This window comes from Cygnus olor, chromosome 3 (assembly GCF_009769625.2).
Source record: "Cygnus olor isolate bCygOlo1 chromosome 3, bCygOlo1.pri.v2, whole genome shotgun sequence".
In the NCBI taxonomy this organism is placed as follows: domain Eukaryota; kingdom Metazoa; phylum Chordata; class Aves; order Anseriformes; family Anatidae; genus Cygnus; species Cygnus olor.
In genome coordinates, this window is record NC_049171.1 from 48,940,775 (window position 1) to 48,961,294 (window position 20,520).

Consider the following 20,520-nt stretch of genomic DNA (forward strand, 5'->3'; position numbering starts at 1 on the left):
TGAACATCATTATGGTAAAAAACATTGCCTCCCTGACATTTCGGCTTTTTTCAAACTCGGTCTTGGGGACCCAGAATAATGAAAATACTTTAAAGTAAGGCAACTGCACCTTTGCTATTATATATGACTTATAATATTCTGCTTACAGAGGTTATTCACTGGGCAAAAAGATTTTTGAAGGGGAAAGAAACATAATCAAGAAAAATATCTTGAAAATACAGTAATGATTTAAAAATAACTGGATCTAAAAATCCAAACACATTTCCTGCAGAGTAGGTGTCAGTCAATCTAACCGTGCTGTTCTTAATCAGTTTCTTTTCTTTATAACTGAGGTGATAGGAGACAATCCCCCACACCCCTAAATCTGGAGCTTTCACGTGGCATGTCTCTATCACAGTCTCTCATATTCTTTTGCTCCGTGTCATTTTTGCTTTTACTGAGTGTAGTTACCATAGAGACAAACAATCCTCAAAGGCTTTCTGCCCCCACATTCTCCAAGTGAGTTACTGGGGAAGGAGAGGCTTTAATGTATTTTTACAGCGTTCTGCTGGTATTGGATATGACTTGTTCTGCCCTCAGTCCATATTCAACAACAAAAAAGATGAAAAAGTCCTTCCCTCCCCTCAAACCCTGCCAAAGCTGAGACAGAGAGAACAGAAGCTAACATGGCTTCTTCGTTAAGGGTTTAACTATCAAAATAAACAGACAGGCAAAATGTGGGATAACAGCGACACTTTCATTCCTTGAAACTGATACATATTTCATTATGAACATGTTTTCATTTGTCCTTTTGAAACAGATCCTATGGTTTGTTTAATAAAGACTTATTATTACTTATAAATATATGGTGCCAAATAACTTTTAGCTAATCACAGTGAAATGCACTTAGTAGGCAACCTTATATTGTGTGTACTGAATTATGGTGTTTGGTAAAAAACTGTTTAGTCTACAGATTAAGTTGACTCTTTCCACTGCATAAGGACTGAGGTGACACAAAAAGCATAAAAATGTATATTTAACATCTTGCTATTTAACATTAAATGTTTTATGCTGGATTTATTTATCTCTTGGACTTCAATATATTCTAAATCTTCTAATAGATAAAATCTAAAATGTTAATTTTAAATACTAAAAGGGACCGTCCTCATTAAAGATGAGCTGCTTTCAAAATGTTTTTTGAGAGAAAGCTATGATAGTATTTCTTATTTCTTTTCATTAGGTAATGGCTCTATGGCATTCCACATGCTGTAGAATTGTGCCTTCTACCAAAAAAGAAGAAAACACAACTCCATGGGAAAACTAGAAAGCTATTAGCAGGACAATGGATGATTAGGAAGAATACAAGACATATTTCCATCATTTACATCCAAACTTCAAATTCATCCATTCCCATTTTTTCCCAAGATTCCTTGCTGCAGAGAATGGACTAGTCATTTCAGATTAATGTGGATATTTATATTAACTTGAAAGTGGTCTGTAGAACTGGGATTTATTAAGATCACATGCAGCTGTTTGTGAATACTGCAGTTTATTTGTTTCCTGATATATTTTTTAATTCCCTCATGCTCCCTTCTCTTTTTTTTTTTTTGTTACAATTCATGATAGTGACTTACTAACTTTTTTTTTCTTCTGATTTCCCTTACTTATCACTTCATCCTGTAAAGAGCACTCATTGGTTTCTGAAGACAGGTCATGTTAACCTGGAATTTCAGCAAGCCTCACTTTACTTGTTATTTCTATAGATCCCTGTACACATTTATTAATTTGGTATTTAGACTGGACACAGCAGTGGAAATAGTGGGGTTTTGTTGTTTTTCAAAATGCATACTACCTGGTACCTTATTTTTAACAGGAAATCACTAAATGCCTTTAATTGCATTTATAAATATTAAAATAACTGGAATTTGACTGTTCCAGTATAAACTTCTGTAAAAGAAAAAAAAAATTAGGGAATGATATTTACAGCTCATTTTTCAAATATAGTAAAAACATGCAGAAAAGGATACAATTCATGATACTAACAAGTAAGAAAGAGAGATTATATATGCTACAAGGCCAACCTGAACGATTAGATTCTTCTTTATAACCTGCAGAATCACCGGACTGTTCCTGAGACACGTGTTCAGTTTCAGGTGGAAGCTGCTCGTCATTGTCCTCAAATTCTGTAGGCACAGATAAAATTATTAGTAACATTAGCATACCCATTGAGGATTGACTGAGGCACTAGAGAAATAAAGATATGTTTGGATCACACTGCAAAACTTACATTTGATCACCAGCGAAAAAGGTGTTAGTTCCTTTGATGCTTAGGTATTGCATACTGAACAAAACAGTTTACAATCAGCTACTTGATCTGTACAGAAAGGCACACTATCTATCAGATGCTACAATAATGTGAAGCGGAGAAGAATAGTACTTAGTTCAGTGCTTCCATGTAAGAATATTTTAAATTCATTATAAGCTATGTGATCTGTGCTCAAACTATGCTCAAAAACATGACCTTCCAAAAGAACACACTCAGTGTTCTACAGATCAGCTCCTGTTGGATGGCAGTGCTTCTGACTTGAAGAAGGGCTTGTATACCTGAAGGCTGGTATATTTTTTCTGACTGTATGAGTTGGTCAATGACGAATACTACCTTTTTCTACAAGCCTTGTTCTGCTTATGCCCTTAGTAGTAAAACACCATTAATATATCTAAACATAATATGACTACCCAAAACTGAATACATATTATACAAGGATGTATTTTAAAATCTGAAGTTACGGCATTTATTTTTACATCTCTCTCTTTTTTGGCAAATTTAATTTCTGATTTATGCAGTATCAAGAAGATTTAAATTTCTCATAAACAAGCATCTTATATGGTTAGCAGACAAAACCCCACAGCCTTTAGCATGTGTCAAATCAAGAAAATTATTCACTTATTCTAGTTCTTTATTTCCTTTTGATATTCACAGGAATGCAGTCCAACAAAATGAGTTTTGATGCTCTGTATTAAAGAAATCAAGAGTTCGTAATATGCACAAAGAGGAGAATGACATGCAGAAAAATATGTGCAAAGTGGAAGATACTTTGTTAAGGCTGTCATTGTGCAAACCCTCACATGCATACATAACATAATCACAGACAGTCCTTAAGATATTGGAAATAGCTGTGGGAGAGAAGGTGAGCATGTCTGATTTTCACAGTGTGTCTGAATACTTCAGAGATTTCATTTACAAGATTGGTGCTGTATGGGAACAAGAAAGAAAGACAGATATTAAACAAAGCAAACAGAGAAGATTTTTCTTATAGATGTTCAGAAACTGACAAGAGCTTTCAGGGAGGCTGATAGCTCAGATCATAGGCTTTCATTCTTTTTGCTGAGAAGAGATGCATAGTTGTACTAAACCAATATCCCTTACCCTTTTTTTTCTCTGAATAAGAGGCCAAAAACTTTCAAAACTGAAGATATTTGGTATTTAACTGATAAGCTGTTCATAACCTTTCTGCTTGAAAGTCCAGAATTTTTCTGCCTAAAATGCTGTGATTATGGGTATTAGAATGTAATTCTTGTGTCTGGCTTATGAAGGAGACCAGAAAGTGGCTTTGAGACCATGCGATAATGCTCAAAGACTGAACAAACCATTCCTGGGAAGTTAATATCACTACAGCTTGCTTTGAAGTTTGTGGTACAAGTAATTTGCTATTCCCCTGTCTGCAGATTAATAAACTTTCCTTCTTCAATCTCTGTTCTCACTGAAAAGCCTCCATGTAGAGGTAGAAAAAACAAACAAACAAGCAAACAGGGAAGATGGGATTGTAGTAACACACTACACTGAGATACTGCGACTGAGGCATACGCATACATTTGTTCCTGTTGAATTTGCTCTAAGGAAGGGATAATCTCTGGCAGAAAAGCAGGGCCGACAAATAAAGGACAGAAAATAGTCTTAAACCACGACAGCTGCTTGCTTCAGTGGACAAGATAAATTGCATGGGATATTTTATTGCTGAAACACTGCAGGAAAGAAATATGCCAGATTTTAGCTCAAGAGCATTGGAATGAACACCCAGATCTACCTGAAGCTGTACGACTCTTCTATATTCTCATGAAGTTATATAGCTGTTATATGGAATAAATAAATCCATAATCATGCAAAGCTGCTAAAAAATACTTAAAGACAATAAAAAAAAATCCTGAAAATAACTTAAGCTCGGAATAAGAAACCTGAAAAAGATATGGGGCTATAATTTGCAGCTAGACACTACAAGAGGTCCTATGTACATTTTTTGGGGATACCTTCACCAGACATTCTCAGCATTGAACTTAGCTTCCTAACCTAATTAAATATTTTTGATAAATTCAGCCAAAATCTCTCTATGTACTTTTAATTTCATTAGGAGACATGAAAGTACCTTGCTCATTACTAGAATATTTTTTTCCTTTTAAACTCAGACAATATTATAGATTTGAATATGTTCAGTCCTGAAACAAATCCCAGTTAATTCAACACTGAGGTTGCAGTTACTGAAATGCAACTTATTTATATAACACATCAAAAGAGCATGACTGGGGCTCTGCAGCATTTTTTGGAGTTTGTTTTTTTTTTTTTTTGAGTCCATATTTTACTACCATAACTGCTATAAAAAAAGGACTGAACATATAATTAATTTATATTTTTGTAAAGACATGTCACATGGGAAAAAAGCTGCAGTCAGTGTGCTGATGGCACTACATGTGAAATAAAACAGATGTCAGGCTAAGAGCAGCATGACAAGTGTTTTTGGTGAGTCACTGTTTGATTATTGAAATCAAATGTAGGCGTAGGAAAACACGATCTCCCTGAACAAGGACTTATCACGTGTTAATAGCACAAGTGTGTGTATGACATTATTACTTCTGTCATGAATAACTGTTGTTTTGATGTACTCAGATAAAAATGGGTTATATTCAAAATTAGGATGAACTTTGTTGTTTGAGAGAAAGAATATAGTAAGTCTGTAGAACCCTTTATATTTAATACTTTAGAACCCATTCACTTTGGAGAAGAACTATCTGTTTTATTTGAAAAATTATAAAGTTACAATGTAGAAATCTTTTCAAGTTTACATTTAATTGAAAGAACAAAGCTAGAGTATTTGTCAGAGAAAGGCAATATGTTACCTAATAAAAAATTAAAAACAAGTTACCAAATTCAGTATATCCTATACTACCTTTATGTCTTAGTCCTTTTTATAGATAGATAAAATAAATACCACACTGGATAATGAAAGAAAGTGTTTATGAGGCATACTGACAACATAGGACATAAGCTTGGCCACTATATCTTTTGACAGAAACCAGTATATTATACTTGAAAGTAAGACAGGAATGGAAGTCTAGCCCCTATAGATGTGAGGGGAAAAAAAAAAAAAGGAAAGAAAGAAAAAAGAAAAAGGAATATTAGCATGTATGTCAATTTTTAATTTCTGATGCAGGCTGTAGGGTATAACTTAGGCTACCACTGAGCTGCCCTGTAGCAAAAGAAAATCCCCTGAAGTCCCCAACTTGGTTCTTAATGTAGAAAGAGATACTTGTGCATGGTACTTCATCTTGACAGCAGATTTAAATCAGACAGCAACATTCTAAGAAAGTAGGCAGTGACTGAAGAAGGTAAAAAGGAAAGTTCAAACTTACAATTTTTTCGACCACTGAGGTTCAAAAATGTTGAAACTAACCAGAATTAATTCTAAATCTCGACCCAACTGACAGAATTGTCTGAGGTGCAAAATTCCAACTGGTTTGTGACAGTTAGCCTGCCCTCAAAATCTCACTTCTCACAGATTATTCACTTCTGACCAGGACAATTATACTCTCTTTGTTAGAAACAAAGTATAGCACAATTATAATACAAAAGAAGGATCTAACAGGAAATGTAAAGAGTGGCAAAACAAAAATAATATGCTTTTCTGCTCAATACAGAAAGAAGCAAAGAAAAAATGAAAGTATACACACCCAAAATGTTTTACTAATATTATTATTATTAGAGGGGAAACTTCATGTAACACATGTAATTCCTTTCTAATTTTCTAATTTTTTAGTTTTCCAATTTGTGAGGGGATACAGATTTTTAAGTTTTCTAATTTGTGAGGGGATACAGATTTTTTCATGAGTATGAAGTTTCAATACAGTTAATAACCCACTTAGAAAAGTTACTAGAGAGGAAATAAAGAGTTCTGCCCTTCAGATTTATTGAAAACCATAACTGTGCTGGCTGATTTAATACACATCTTTATTCTGCAACATCCGTTAAGAATGTCATATAGAAATATAGGCTTGAATCAGTGAAGGAATCGCAGACAGTAATTTGAAGTCATTTTTCTAAATTCTGAATGTAAAAAGAAAATCAAAACTGTAAAATCTGCATAAATACCAAATTGCTAAATCATTTGGAACACATACATGAGTAAAATAGAAGTTGAATGATACACACTTTCACCTTTCTCTTCAGCAGCTTCCTGAGATTGCTGTTCTTCTTCCAGTGTCAGTACCTCTTGCATTTCTCTTCTGTGAGTAAAAGATAATTCATCTTAAAGACTTATACAAATATGAACATAGCAAATTATTAAATGGAAGTAAATATGTGGAAAAATACTGTTCAGAACTGAAATATAATTTGGTTCATACATGTATGATTGTATCATACTTGTATCATTGTCTCAAAAGGCTGGGCTAGTGGAAGGCTAATGAAAATGCATTTAGCAAGATAATCTTCTGCCACCACATGTATTGAGCTAAATAAGATAACCCTCAAAGTTAACACATACTGGATTACTTTATAACCATCAGGTCAAAGCTTAATGTGCTTTTTTATTAAATTTCTGTTGATTGATAAATGCACTGATAACCTTTAACTCAAAGTAAGGCTAGAATTTTCTTGTGATCACTTTATATGTTTAAATATTTAGTATAATTTACCTTGCTGCTGCTTCTTTCTTTTCTAATGCTTCATCTTCTAGTCTTCTCAATATCTTTGAATTAATTTCATCTTTATTTGCTAAGTATGTTCTGCGTAGTATACAGCCTCCTGCAGTACAATTATACAACAGTAATTAGTTTTGTGCAGCTGTAAAAAACTAAAGCTGAGTTAGGAAATTTATTTAACAAATAATAAACAATTTTCCTACTTCTTTTTAAAGCCCAGAAAAGGCATATATACCACTGAAATGTTATTATAATGTTGCTTTCTAAGGTTTTAGAGCTTTGTTTTCAACTTCAAGCACCTAATAAACTGACACTGGGATATTGGAAGGCTATGATGAAGGCTATAAGGAGAGAGAGCACTAAAAGGATTTATCTTATATTTCCATATATCATGCATTACTCTGGCATTTATTTTGTTTGGATGTGTACAAAGAAAACTATGAAGGAACAAATGAAAAACATTCAAATAAAAATTTAAAGACTGTGCATACCTATACTGCTACAGCTGGTTGGCAGAAAGGAAGAAATACACTGTTCCTACTAGGAATTTCAACTGATTTATTTACTTTGGCAAATAGATATATGATATATGGCCGTGTGGCCGAAATCTATTTCCAACAGTTGAGCCATGCTAGTTTAGGCTACCTCAGGGAATAGTTTACAAAGTAGTGACTCAAAATGCTATGTAAACTCTAGTACCACATTATTATTTAGAGACATAAATATAGGAATCAAATAAAGAGTTCAATAATAAATAAATTGTCCAAAGGGGAAAAAAAAGGAACAAAAACCAAAATTGCTAAGTTCGAGGAAACAGCCATAAACAAAAAGTTACACTTGCAGACAAACCTTCTAGCAGACATTATGAACTTGTCTCTTTCACCTCACCTTATCCATACTTATTCCTCCCAAATCTCATGTGGTCACTATTGTCAACTCACATAAAATGCATTTTTAAATAAAACTCGAGCACGTGTTATTTAACTGTTAGGAACACTGAGCCTGTGTCGATTTGAAACAGATGATAATTTTGTGTGAATGGTATATATTTGAAATAGATTCTCTTAATTAATATATATAATTTTGAAAAATGCAGGGTGAGTAAAGGGATTTTTTTTAATGTAGTTTGTAAACTGATATTTAGATAATTCTATCTGGATATTCTTCTGCAAAAAGGTTGTGAGAGTTTTCAGTGGCTTTGTCTGGTGGCCCAGGTATGTACTTCCCAAACTTTGCGTCTTCTCACAGTGTTATGAAAAGCAGCAATGCCAAACAGCATTAATTTACTTAATTATTCAGAATTCAAACGACATTGAACTGAAGTGAAGCAGCTTTAATTATTGAATCAACCTATGCAGAACATCTAGAGGAAACACAATTAGTATACTACCTATGATTCTATGATTTCAAGCTTGCTTGCTTTCTTAGATACCAGCACGTGTTGTTCCTCACTTAAAGGATCAATATTTTATAAGGATTATAAAATTATAAAATCATTTATAAATGATTTCAGTATCACTTGATCAAATTGAGCAAGTGACTTGTAAGCCTTTATAATAATGGATAATAAATTAGCTAATTTCCAAGTGGCTGACCAGCGAATATCTACCACTGGTATTAACCAGAAATAAGTTTGCTAACGGAGCAGGTTTGTAGGTAGCTCATCTGATTCTGGTTGAAAGAACAATGTTCTTGCAGTGTCCTGTTTTAATGCATTTTAAAGTCTGTTATGAAAATCTCTGTGTCAGTATTATATTTCACTTAGAGTACAAATAGTATGTCTTGTATTCAATTTGCACGTGACTTGTTTCAAGCTGAGACAGTAAAAATATATATTTTATCATTTAAAGTAAATTAATTCATTTCCTCCCACCTGTGAGTGAAACTCTTGAGGAAAAAAAAAAGTCTGATTCATATGAAAGTCTGATACAGTTCCAGGGATAACATTAGCGTATAGTCTCATTATCATCTCAAAAACATCAAAAATGGGAATGGTGATTTCCTTCCAAGCTTGAAATCTACTTAAACTTAGGACCAAATGGAGTGCAATTAAGAAAGCAGTCTTTATTCCTATGTAATATAAAGATTATGACAGTGTTAGTTCAAATAGAGGTAACATCGGTGTTGTGAGCGTAAAATATAAATTTCATGAAGATCTGTCTCACTTCTAGGTGGAAAGGCTTACGCTTAGGCTTTAAATAATCTTCCAACTATCTGACTAGAAAAACAGAAGGTAATTGCGTGGAAGAGATGGCTACCAAGAGGATAAAACAGATTGTCCAGATCAGAACAAGTGATCCAGAGCTAAGTTTTGAAAACTAGTGGCAGTGGCAGAAAGGTGTGCATTGCAGATCCTAGAGAGGTCTTCATTTGAAAGCCTCTGCTATGGACTTCAAGTTCTTCCATTCCCCAAAATAAAAAAAGGGGCAATTATTCTTGATGAGTTTCAACATGGTTCCCATGAAGAATTACCTATTCCTGAAGTGTCTGATCTATAATAAAGACGACTAAACAATCTTTTTCTTTATCCAGTTAATTCACTAATTTCTTAACTTGTTCTTCACTTGTCAGAATGTAACATAGTTCTGAAAGCATCTACCCCACCTCAGTCCTTTCCCTGCAGAAAAGGCTAGAACTTGACTCCTGCTGTTTGTTATTTAGTATTAACTAACATACTGTGTTAACATATCACAGTATTGTTGTGTTTATTATTGTAAATAAGACACCATATTGACCTCACATTACTACATGCCAACTACATGCATTAAGACGTTTTTTGTGGTTGGAAGAAATGACAATGCACAGCATCCCAGAAACTAGGTTCATGACCATTTTAATATTCTTGAAATTTCTGGGAGGCAAAGATCAGGCATGGAAATACAATGTATCCTTAAGTTCTTTCTGGAACTATCCGAGATGAGCTTCTTAAGTGACAGGAACAACAAATCTGATTTTTTGACAAGCAGTGGATCTAGAAATTTCCCATAGAAATCTTCAGCCTGTTTTTAGTGTGTATACAAGCTCCAGCCAGATTTGACTTTTCGTTAAGATGTTTAAGAAGTTACAAAAATTCACAAAGTCATATAACCAAGTAGTTTGGGTACTGTAGCTGAGTTGTAAGGATGATTAGCTGATCATCTAATCAAGATGAGATGCTTCTGAAAAGCCTTTTTTTTTTTTTTAATAGGAAAGCTGCTCTACATAAACTATGTGAGCAATGTTTGTTTTTATATTCAAGGACGAGGGATTTTGACTGATTTTAATATCAGTTACTGAGGTTTTTTGAACTCAGTGTGAATAGACATTCCTTTCTTGAGGGGCAGTTTCTACTACTGAAAGACATTTTGATAACAGACTGGGAGCAAGTAATGATTATGTATGATTGTCACAGGGCAATGAAACTTGCTGTGTGGTATGAATCAATCGATCGATTAAGACATGATTTGGCAAGCAAAACTGTTAATGTATGAATCTGTTTCAATTTTCATACCTGGTACCAACCTTCCTTCTTGTTTGAAACCCTAAAGTAAAAATCCCTTCCTCTGCATTCATGGATATTAAGCTATTGTACCAACCTGGCCAAATAGTTCCTTAAATTTCTTTGTCCTCAGGATGGGGGAAAAAGATACGTCCGCGTGTAGGTACTCCCCACTTTTCTCTTAAGCAGAGAAAGTTCATAACTTATAATCTGGTTTTGCAAGCACGGAAACCAATGCACAGGCAGGGAAGTTTGACTAAGAGCCACATCAGAAGCTAGTGGTCAGCCAGACATGGAATACAAAAGTCTGTAAGACAAAGTCTGCAAGAGTCCAGTGCTATTTACTAGTATTACTGATTGTAAGCAGGAGGAGAATGTAAATAGGTTTGTAAGTAGAAGGCATTTACTGCTTTGTAAAGCATTCCTGTTTTCAATTCTCTTAATTCCCTTAATCTAAACTATAAGAAATTTGGAGTACCCTTCTTGATCCACTAAATCCTTCCTTCTCTGTTCACTTTCTACAGACTCCCAAAACTTTGTGTATAGAACACAACTACTGGGTATTCTTGCAAGTGTGCTTTATCTACAGGCACCAACACAGAAAACAGAAAAGGTTAAGTCCCATTAGCATGTATTTACTAACCATCTTTTTCTGTATCCTTCAGACAGACAACAGTGTCAGGTAAAAGTCCTTTTTCTGATAAAGCTGACCAGTGATCTTCTGACAAAGGGTAATTATCCACTACCCATCCTCCTTTTTCTGGAGCACCAGGAAACCTGTCTTTGTTCTTCTTCGTGAGCTGTTATAAAATGTTCATTAACATAAGGTTAATTAACGTTAACATTTATGTTCATTAACATAAAAAGACTAACACAGCCTGTGATATGTTTAAAAAGGCTGTACGACACACAATGATTTTCTAAATGTTACCACTCTTTCCCTACTATCATTTCATGTTAATAAAAAGTAAGATATTTAAAACTTTACATATCTGAATGCAATAAAAACATTTTGAACAAAGAGAGATGAATATGTCAGTAAATTTTAGGGCTGCCTATAAACAATTTATATTCCAGTTTCAGTATTTACAAAACAGAGCATAAATTTAAAACAATTCATGATTCTTGGATAAACTTCCAAATACAATTCTTTTCAAACTCTTGTATCTGATGCTGAGTTCTTTAACAGTGACTAAGAGTGTAAGAATAGGGTAAGCATACAGTGATACTTCTCTGAGATATTTCTCCCTGTCTGTAACAGTTTGTATCAGCCTTCAACAGATTTGTCTTTCATGATCTTGCTCAGTCTATCATCAATCATATGTAAGCTTTCAGACTCTGTGATATGAACTAGACTGATCTTTCAAATTGTAAAATTAAGAATATGTTAGAGGCTGCTCTTAGAAAGAAAGTGCTTTGCTATGCAATACTTGTAGTTTTACCTCTGCAATAGCTCTCTCCAGTGTTTCTGCATATATTTCAGGTGACAATATAACTTCAGATTCTGATGCACTTTTTACAGCTGCTTCTACCATCGCTTGAACTTCTGGGTGGTCAGCAGTTATCTCTGACATTCCTAACAATATAGATTTTTTTAAGAACTTCACAAATTCCTAAAATACATGTTTTCTCTAATCAGGAGCAATGGCTTGCCAACTAAATGAAGCCACTGTTTAAGTACAGCGTAGCAGTCATTTTAAGCAATATTACACAATGATATTGAGAAAGAATCAAATAGCAGTCCCTCTGAATGCATTTCTGGGGAATATCTTAAAATTATAAGTTTTAGGATCTTGATTTGCTCTCTTATTCCAAAAAAAATGACAACTTTTAACTCTACAGTGTATTCTACAACTAAATGAAGTATTCTTTCAATATGAATGGAACAACATTTAGTATATTAGAACTATCAGGCAGCTGTGGTATCTGAGAATTTCCTTTGATTTGACTTCTCTTTGTTTCTTAAATCAAAAGGTTGACCAGATTAATTTAAAAATTAATACAATGTGTAGTTCAAGACAGTATATCATCAATAATCAAGAAGCCTGCATTACCTAATATGTACAAAATACTCAGATTCATATTATGTTAATAATTACTGATACAATGAACTGTAATTGCTTACAATTTTTTAAGAAACATTCAGAGTTACTTCACAATTTACATACTAATTTGATAAAATGATAGCATAGTTTGGTAAAGGACTGTTCTTAGTAACTGCGGTACCTATTATGTGAGGAGTATAATCAGCAAAAAGGTCATATTTACTTTCTTTAATTATGACAATATTTTTCAGTGATTGTACTGATATCTTTTACATGCACAAATATACACATTACTAGTTGTTTTTTTTTTTCACAAATTAAAAGGTCAATGGGAAAGGGACAAGAGCTTTCTAAGTGTTTCTATTCTAAAAAAAAATAAACAAACAAAACCCACAAAAACAACCAACCAGAAAAAAATTATAAATAGACTTTACACTTATTGTAGCTACAGACACTATATTCTACTTCCCCACATTCAGAAACGGATATTTCTTCAGTGATATCTTGAACACCTTTTGCTGTTATAGAATACCTTTAAAGGAAGAACATGACTGAAGGAACAATTGTTACCCTTTCAAAATGGCAAAGGAACTTTTAAAAACTACCTCACTTTCCACATTTATTTCATTTCCATTTTAGATCCTTATAAACATATTTAATAATGTGCATTATTAATTGTATCTACCTAATAATCTATCTTCATCACTTAAGATGAGATGTCAGTCTGTTCTGTATGAGAATAAATCCTAGTATTTGTAAACCACGCCAGGCTTACAAACTGTTTTCATTTGTTTATTTTAATTTTCATGAAAAATAAAAAAAAAAACATGAAACTATTTTCATTTTATTTGTCTATTTCAACTAAATAAAACTCAGAATGCTTTTAAGTTTCTCATATTCAAGTGGCAAAAAATCTCATTCTTGAATTTAGATCCTCTCTTTCTTCAGTTAGCTTTTTGTGAGTGCACATGAATGTATACTTGTTCCCTTATCTATGAAAAATTTCTGAAATGACCTTATGCTATAAAAACACAAAGTGTAACTGAAACACCAAATTTAGCTCCTACAAAAATCAGTGCGAGTTTTTTCCCCTTTATAGTAAAACGGTATTAATGAGTTAACTAACCTAGATATATTTTCAATTACAAAATTAACCATTTTGTTTCTTAAAATCATAATATCAGCAGCAAGAAAAAAATTAAGATAGTCCTACAAGTGTAAATAAGAAAAAAAAGATTATCTTTCACTTTTTGATTTGCAGGACACTGTGAAGGCATGGAGTGCCATGCTTAGAGTAGCTAAGATTTACTTTTTACCTTCTTGGATGATGTCAGATTTTACCTCACTACTCTCTTCTTCCAAGTTTATTTCTTCTCTCATTTTAGTGGTTTCTTCAGAACCATCTGCTTCCTTGACACTACTAAGTTCCTTCAAGTCTCCTATAGTTATGAAATCATAATAAAGTCACGAAAAAACAAATCAGTAGAAAATCCTTTTATACAAATACTTCACCACTAAATCCATCTGACTAAAACATGCCAGCTTTCCCCTCATAAACTCCAGCCTCCCAATCTGTGAAAGCTCCCAATCAACCTTCTAGGAATTGTAAGCACTTTTCAAGCCCTGGCAACAGGCAAGACTGTTGTACCCATCATTGTACCCATCAGCCTGTGAGACACAAACAGCTCTCTAGCAGTATCATTTGTTTATATGCCTATTTCTCTCTTTAAAAGAAAAGAGATCGGAATTATGACAAAACCCAGAAAAGAGTAAAAAATACATACGTTCTGAACACTTCTTCATTTCAACAGGTTTCATACCCCTACACCTGGTCCCCAAAGCAGAACAGTGTGGTTCTGTTTGAGCTAGATGTCATCTGAGTGCATTAACAGATGAGGACTTTTTGTTTAAAGATATTAAAAGAACACGTTATTTTAATTCAAAATATTTCCAGAATTCATCAAGCTGCAGAAACCTAGGCAGCTTAAGAAGTCTAGATCTGACCAGATATGGAGAATCTTGCGAATGTGCAATCTAAGACAGCATATTTGGAAGGCTGCCCCAAGGTGGAAAATCTGTAGTTTGTGAATTTACACAAGTGTAGCAGACTAGCTGCTTTCTTGAAGAAAAATTCGGTTTTGCAAAGACTTAACTTTTCAGAAAGACACTCAGTGGGAAAGATTCCAACCAGTATGAGTCAGAATCAGTTTCTTCTTTCAAAAGAAGCTCAGAAAACTTTCTTGCAACATGATTCTCAACTTCCAAATATCTATATATAATACCAAAATATTGAGCTCTACTTAGTTAACCTTCACTTCATGGTTTTTTTTGATTTATATTACATACACAGTAGACACAACAACTTCTGTAATATTTTATGAGTAATTTAGAGCATTTCCTAGTGACAACAATTGTTTCCATTAGATAACCTAAAGCAACGATAACTTCAAAGACCACAGAACATCTTAATCACCTGGCTCTTTCAACTGTTTTTCTAATTCCAACCTATTTTTCACTGCTGTTATAGCCTTTTCTACTGTATCCCTTCGCACTTGCTCAATGTTTTGCTCTCTTGATTCTTCTATGTGGAGTTGAATGAGTTCCGTCATATCAAGAACCTAATGAAAGTATGTGAAAAAATAAAAAATAGTGCAGAATAGACATATAGCATCAGATCTAACAGCTACACAGTGAAATAAATTTGGAAAAGTTCTGCAAATTTCAGAAAAAAATTACATATAATTCAGTGAGTTCTTTGTGTGTGTGTCTAAAATACTTTCTAATTTGTGATTACATCTGATTAGCTTAGGTACAACAGATATTCAAAATGTCTTTATGCTAAGACAAATAACTGACACAAATATTTGTCTCACATAGAGGAGTAATAAAAGAACATTTTTTGGAAGTTAGCTACTTTTATGTAAATGAATGTCACTTAATTACTATTTTTGCATAGTATGTATGTTTGCAGAACATTTGTTAATGTTTGCAGTATGTATGTTAATGATACAACATAAATAAGAATGTGTTTAATTGACTCCCATGCCTCAGCTGATACTCGTGTTATATAAGATATTTATGAACCTACCTTTCCTTTATATTTGTTTGCAATTAGATTACAAATAGTTGTTCTTCCGGAAAATGGAGGGCCAAATACTAGTACTTTACAAGGAGGAATTGGCATTGGTGGTAACAGGTAAGGCCGTGGATTCAACATAAATTTTTTCAGTGCCTCCGGGGATGACAGTACATACATTTTACCTAGAAAACTTAAAACAGAAGAGAAGCTAATAATTTAAGACAGTTGTCTTATAAATCAGAAATAAAAATAAGAAGTGCCAAAATCCACTAACCTGACAGCCAGTTCTGGGTCTCCCATTACAATATCACCCTCCTTTAAAGCCACAGGGCATGCTTGTCCCCATCTGCTTCTACGCCATCGGTATCTGGGTGCTATTTGTTTGAATGATGACAGAACGCGGAAAAGTTCATCCTGTTTATTAAAACAGCAGTAATGGCACATGTAATTTTTGTATGAAGCTACATACACCTTGCTCTATGTAAATTAGCCTTCTGAAATATTTTGTTGGAAAACAAGCAAACCTAAAAAGAAAATCAGATCATGAATTTGAAAATATTTAAAAATACATATATATTTCAGTATTGTAGTACAATTTAAGAAGAAACTATTTAAGTTTTCAATTTTATTTAATAAAAAGAGTACTTAAAATAGTTCTTGTTGCTAAATTCAACTATGTTGCTAAATTTGTATTAGCATGCTATGTTTTTCTTTCAGGAAAAGAGTGAAGATTGAACTAAGAGTCAGCTGCTGAGATTGTTATCCTTTGGCTAAAATTTCTTCAAAGGAATTCATTCTTCATCCATTGCTAAAAGAAATATTTTGTTCAAAATCACCTTTTTTTTTTTTTCAATCACAGATTTTTTTTGTCATACAATTTTAGGTGGATTTCAGTCCCAGAGTTATCTTGAATTCACATTTTTTGAAAATTGAGGTTCAAAAAATGCCTTTATTGTGTCATAGAACAAACTGGTTGCAGTGAAACAAAGATCATAGAATCACAGAATCATAGAATGGTTTGGGTTGGGAGGGACCTTAAAGATCATCTAATTCCAACCCTGCTGCCATGGGCAGGGACACCACTCACTAGATGAGGTTGCTCAAAACCCCATACAAAGATGTTATAGTACAAGCTCATAGTAGAAAATAAATATTTGTATAATTATTACAGTCAATAACATTTTAGAACACACTTACATTTTCCAGTCCTTCCAGCATTTCTTCTTGCTGACTTTGAAGTCTAGTTACAGGAGCTCCATTTGGAACACCCATAGATTGAAGTCGAACTACAACTGACTGAAAAGAAAATATCTTAGTACCAATCAAAATTGCTTTCGTGATCTGAAAGGACCCCCAAAGTAGTATCTAAATTGTAACTTATGGTCTATATAATGGCAACATTACATAAATAATAGGAATGTATATAAAATGAGGTCCAGTTTCTAACTTGAAGCCATGCTAGTTATTCAGTGGAGCTCTAACAAGCAGTTTGGTATATACAGGCAGTGTAAAATGCTGAATCACAGCCTTTGTATCTCCTCAGTATGCTGTGAATCCAAGGCCTTCTAAAGGAATACACTGGAAGGATTATTTCCGACAAAGCAGTACAAGTATTCAGATGAGCTCCATTCTGTGCCAAGAGGACTGGAATAGGAGGAAAATCTCTTTAGGAGATCAGAATATTATGCACACTTGAAAGTAATACAACTTTGGGTAATTTATTTAAAAAAATACTCATTCCTGCCTGCCAATGAGAATCAGATGATAGTGAATTTAATTAAGTATTTCCTGAATGTGATCTTGCTTCAATGCAAGAGTTCTTGAAATGAATAAGCTAATTTTGTCATGCTTGGACTAGTTCCATAATTCTCTTTGCCTTACTCGTAGGTTAAATAGTTGGAAATCATTATACAACTTTATTGCATTTAGTATAAATCTCTTGTGATGTTCACGAAGAGATCATAGAACTACAATTGATAGTAAAGTCAAGCTTAAATTTAAACACTTACAGAATTATACTCAATTTAATTTGTTTCAAACAACAGAAGGGAAAGTGCAGGAATAGCTCACATCCTGCATTCTCAAAGACAATCTCTCATTTCATTTTCAACCCCATACTTTAGGTTCTGATTTGAAGCAACTCTTATTGTTGAGGCAGTGGATAAGATTATTTATCTTCAAATTTTATCATTTTAACTTTTAATAGGGAGAATGAGTTGCTGTGTTATAAGCCAAAAATCTAGATACAAAGAGTCAAAAGAACTGTCAAATGGAAAAGAATGAAGTGTCTTCTATTACACTGTAAAACAGTAACAAAGATAATAAGAATTCTGTCATCTTAGACACAAGCACATTAAGCCAATTCCGTAAATATATCATTTCAAAAATGTTTTATTTTCACATGCTAATAATTATACTTGACACTAATACAAGCTATAAAGCACTAAAACTGGATGGATACAATGCAAATGAATTTGTAACCTACCTGGAAACATTTTCCTGTATCACACATGTAAGCCTGGGTGCAGTTCAGTGAATTATATAGTTGTTTTAGAACAACAAAAGCAAGCATTTCAAAGGTGATGTTTTCTATTAATAATTAAGTGAGCTTTATACGGGACTTAAAATTTTGTTAACACCTTAAGAAAGAAAGCAATCCAAAGAACTGATAAATTCTTTTCTAGTGGAAGTTAATTAAGTTGGTGTATAGCTTACTTACTGCAAGGAGTTCGTCTGGCTGCTGATTTCCATCCAGTTCAATGAGATATTGAGAATCCTGTTCAGCCATCAAGTCCTGTTTAAGAACAAAGACGTGCTCATCAACTGAATGTAGCTAACCATGTAATGACATTGAAGCTCATTCTGTTCCTGTAAATATTAAAGGCTGGACTATTGTGGACCTCAGAAAAAACAAAATTCATTATACTGATGACTTAAAAACCAAAACTGATTCTAGAGTAGAAACAACACACACAGATGACAATTTTGTATCATTGATTTCAGTATGAATTACAGAACTTGGGGATATGTTTTAGCATGCCTTGTGCCCACCTCCATGAAATAAGTCTCAAACTCAAAAAATCCTTCTGCTGTGATTTAACCCAGCAGGCAGCTGAGTTTTTTCTCCCAAATACAAAAACACAGCAACTTACCAGCCAATATAAAGAAAATTAATTATCTCAGCCAGAACCAGGACACCCTGAAAATAGTGTAAGATATTTTAAACAATCTTTTTTTAAGCATTATCATATTATTTTGCTTTTTCTTACTTCCAAAGAACGAAGCATTATATCCTTATACATGCCAACTCGTTCCTCTGCATTTTCAAGAAAATCTTCAGGCCTTTGCACTAATTGATGCAGAATTTCTGACATCTTAAGTGAATCTTCTGCAGCCTGAGGAATCAAAAGTTAAATATTTCAGGATACAGAAATAAAATAATGTACTAAACTAAATTTTGTCTGCACTCAGAAGTAAATAAAGTAGTTTTCAGGAATATTGCAATGAGTGCCCGGTGATTGTTGACAATGATCCTACTTCTGATGAAATGTAGTTCCTGGAAATTGAAAGTAATGTGACTGGAACTTGCATTGTGTCTGGCCAGAATTATAAACCAGAGCAACCCAACCTGAATTCAAAACTAGTAACTTCATGAAATAACACAAAATCTATTTGTAGTAGTCAACACCAAAAATCGCGTTAGACTCTACCTTGCGTATATCCAACACATAGAATATGTCACAATAAACAAAAATTAAGAACTTGTATTTGCCCAAACCAAGATTCAAGGCAATATAAAGTCACCATTCTCCTGGTACACCCTTTTAACTTATGGCAAAAAAGATTTCAGTGACTTCCAAGTTAGAGGATTAATGCAGAGCTATACAATAATCACCATTTGCTGACATTTCAATCTACCATTTAAATATTTTCCCACATCTCTTAAAGCAGAACAGAAATGGAATTAAGATTAGAGCTCAGAAAAATTAATTCATAATGTAGTATGGGATATTTTCGAACTTGTTCTGCTTTGTCTAGAGTACATTCTAATACTTTGTACTGTTTAGGAATTAGCAGTATTTACCTCTTCTTCTTCCTGCTCTTCAACTTCTTCTTCATTCTCCTCTCCATGCTGTTCACTATTTTTCTTTTGCTTTTCATTAACTTTAGGATCCCATTGGTTCCTCTGATATACCTGCCCTGAATCAGGGTGTTGCCTTTGTCCTGATATTCTCTGGCATAAGTCATAGTCTGAACACTAGCAAGGAATAATTAAAAAGAAATGTGTTTAGTGTACTGCTATAACAATATTATTTTTCCTGAAAATGCAGAATACTGGGGGGGGGGAAAGGAGGAAATTGTTTGGCAAATACTTGGATTCATAAACTGTTTCCTCAATAACTTTCTAAGTAAATAAATTAAAAAAAAAAAAAAAAAGGAAAAGTTACTTGGTGCAAAAATAAGTTATTATAAAGACTTAATCACTTGCACAGTTTTTCCCCTTCAGCATTTTACATTTCATATCAGGAGTGCAGCCACAACTTGAGCACATTTTGCCATGTCAGGTTTTTTTTCAGGTGTAGTTTATGGATAAAAGTCTTTTGCATACAGCCTTGTGATTGCTCTCGCAGTTAATGCTGAAGGGGTTTGGACCTGAGCAAGATAAATCAATTTTAATAGGTGCCTCTGACCTCCCAGATCTTCACTAGTACCCAAAAGCATAGTGCCATTGTCCAGAGGTTAAAGGTTTTCAGCAGTTTGGAGCTCTGAGAGAAGAAGCACAGGTCTTTCTATAAACCCCCCTGCAGACAATGTTAGTTTAACAATAAACACAGGTAAATCTGGAGGTGGTCTTAACATGGATGCCTTAAAATTCTACTATGGAACTGGGAGTCGTGTGCAACAAACAAGAAATATTCTTCCCTTCTGAATTGCTAAAACTTTCAAACATATATGAAAAACCTGAGATA

The 20,520-nt window shown here is 33.7% G+C and overlaps 1 protein-coding gene across 2 annotated transcripts in view; it reads right to left on the reverse strand.

Moving 5' to 3' along the window:
* LOC121067308 (adenylate kinase 9-like) overlaps positions 1 to 20,520 on the reverse strand; it is a 42,235-nt gene that overhangs the window by 9,031 nt on the left and 12,684 nt on the right. The window contains exons 7-19 of one of the 2 annotated variants that reach the window (XM_040551643.1): positions 19,635 to 19,808; positions 18,820 to 18,945; positions 18,270 to 18,344; positions 16,748 to 16,846; positions 15,825 to 15,964; positions 15,560 to 15,740; positions 14,945 to 15,089; positions 13,788 to 13,910; positions 11,869 to 12,002; positions 11,070 to 11,226; positions 6,943 to 7,051; positions 6,458 to 6,531; positions 2,061 to 2,162 (exon numbers count right to left, since the gene is read on the reverse strand). In XM_040551643.1, coding sequence (XP_040407577.1) covers positions 2,061 to 2,162; positions 6,458 to 6,531; positions 6,943 to 7,051; positions 11,070 to 11,226; positions 11,869 to 12,002; positions 13,788 to 13,910; positions 14,945 to 15,089; positions 15,560 to 15,740; positions 15,825 to 15,964; positions 16,748 to 16,846; positions 18,270 to 18,344; positions 18,820 to 18,945; positions 19,635 to 19,808 — 1,639 coding nt within the window. Of the gene's footprint in view, positions 1 to 2,060; positions 2,163 to 6,457; positions 6,532 to 6,942; positions 7,052 to 11,069; positions 11,227 to 11,868; positions 12,003 to 13,787; positions 13,911 to 14,944; positions 15,090 to 15,547; positions 15,741 to 15,824; positions 15,965 to 16,747; positions 16,847 to 18,269; positions 18,345 to 18,819; positions 18,946 to 19,634; positions 19,809 to 20,520 lie in introns of those variants that run through there. The other variant, XM_040551644.1, reaches the window with a different exon arrangement.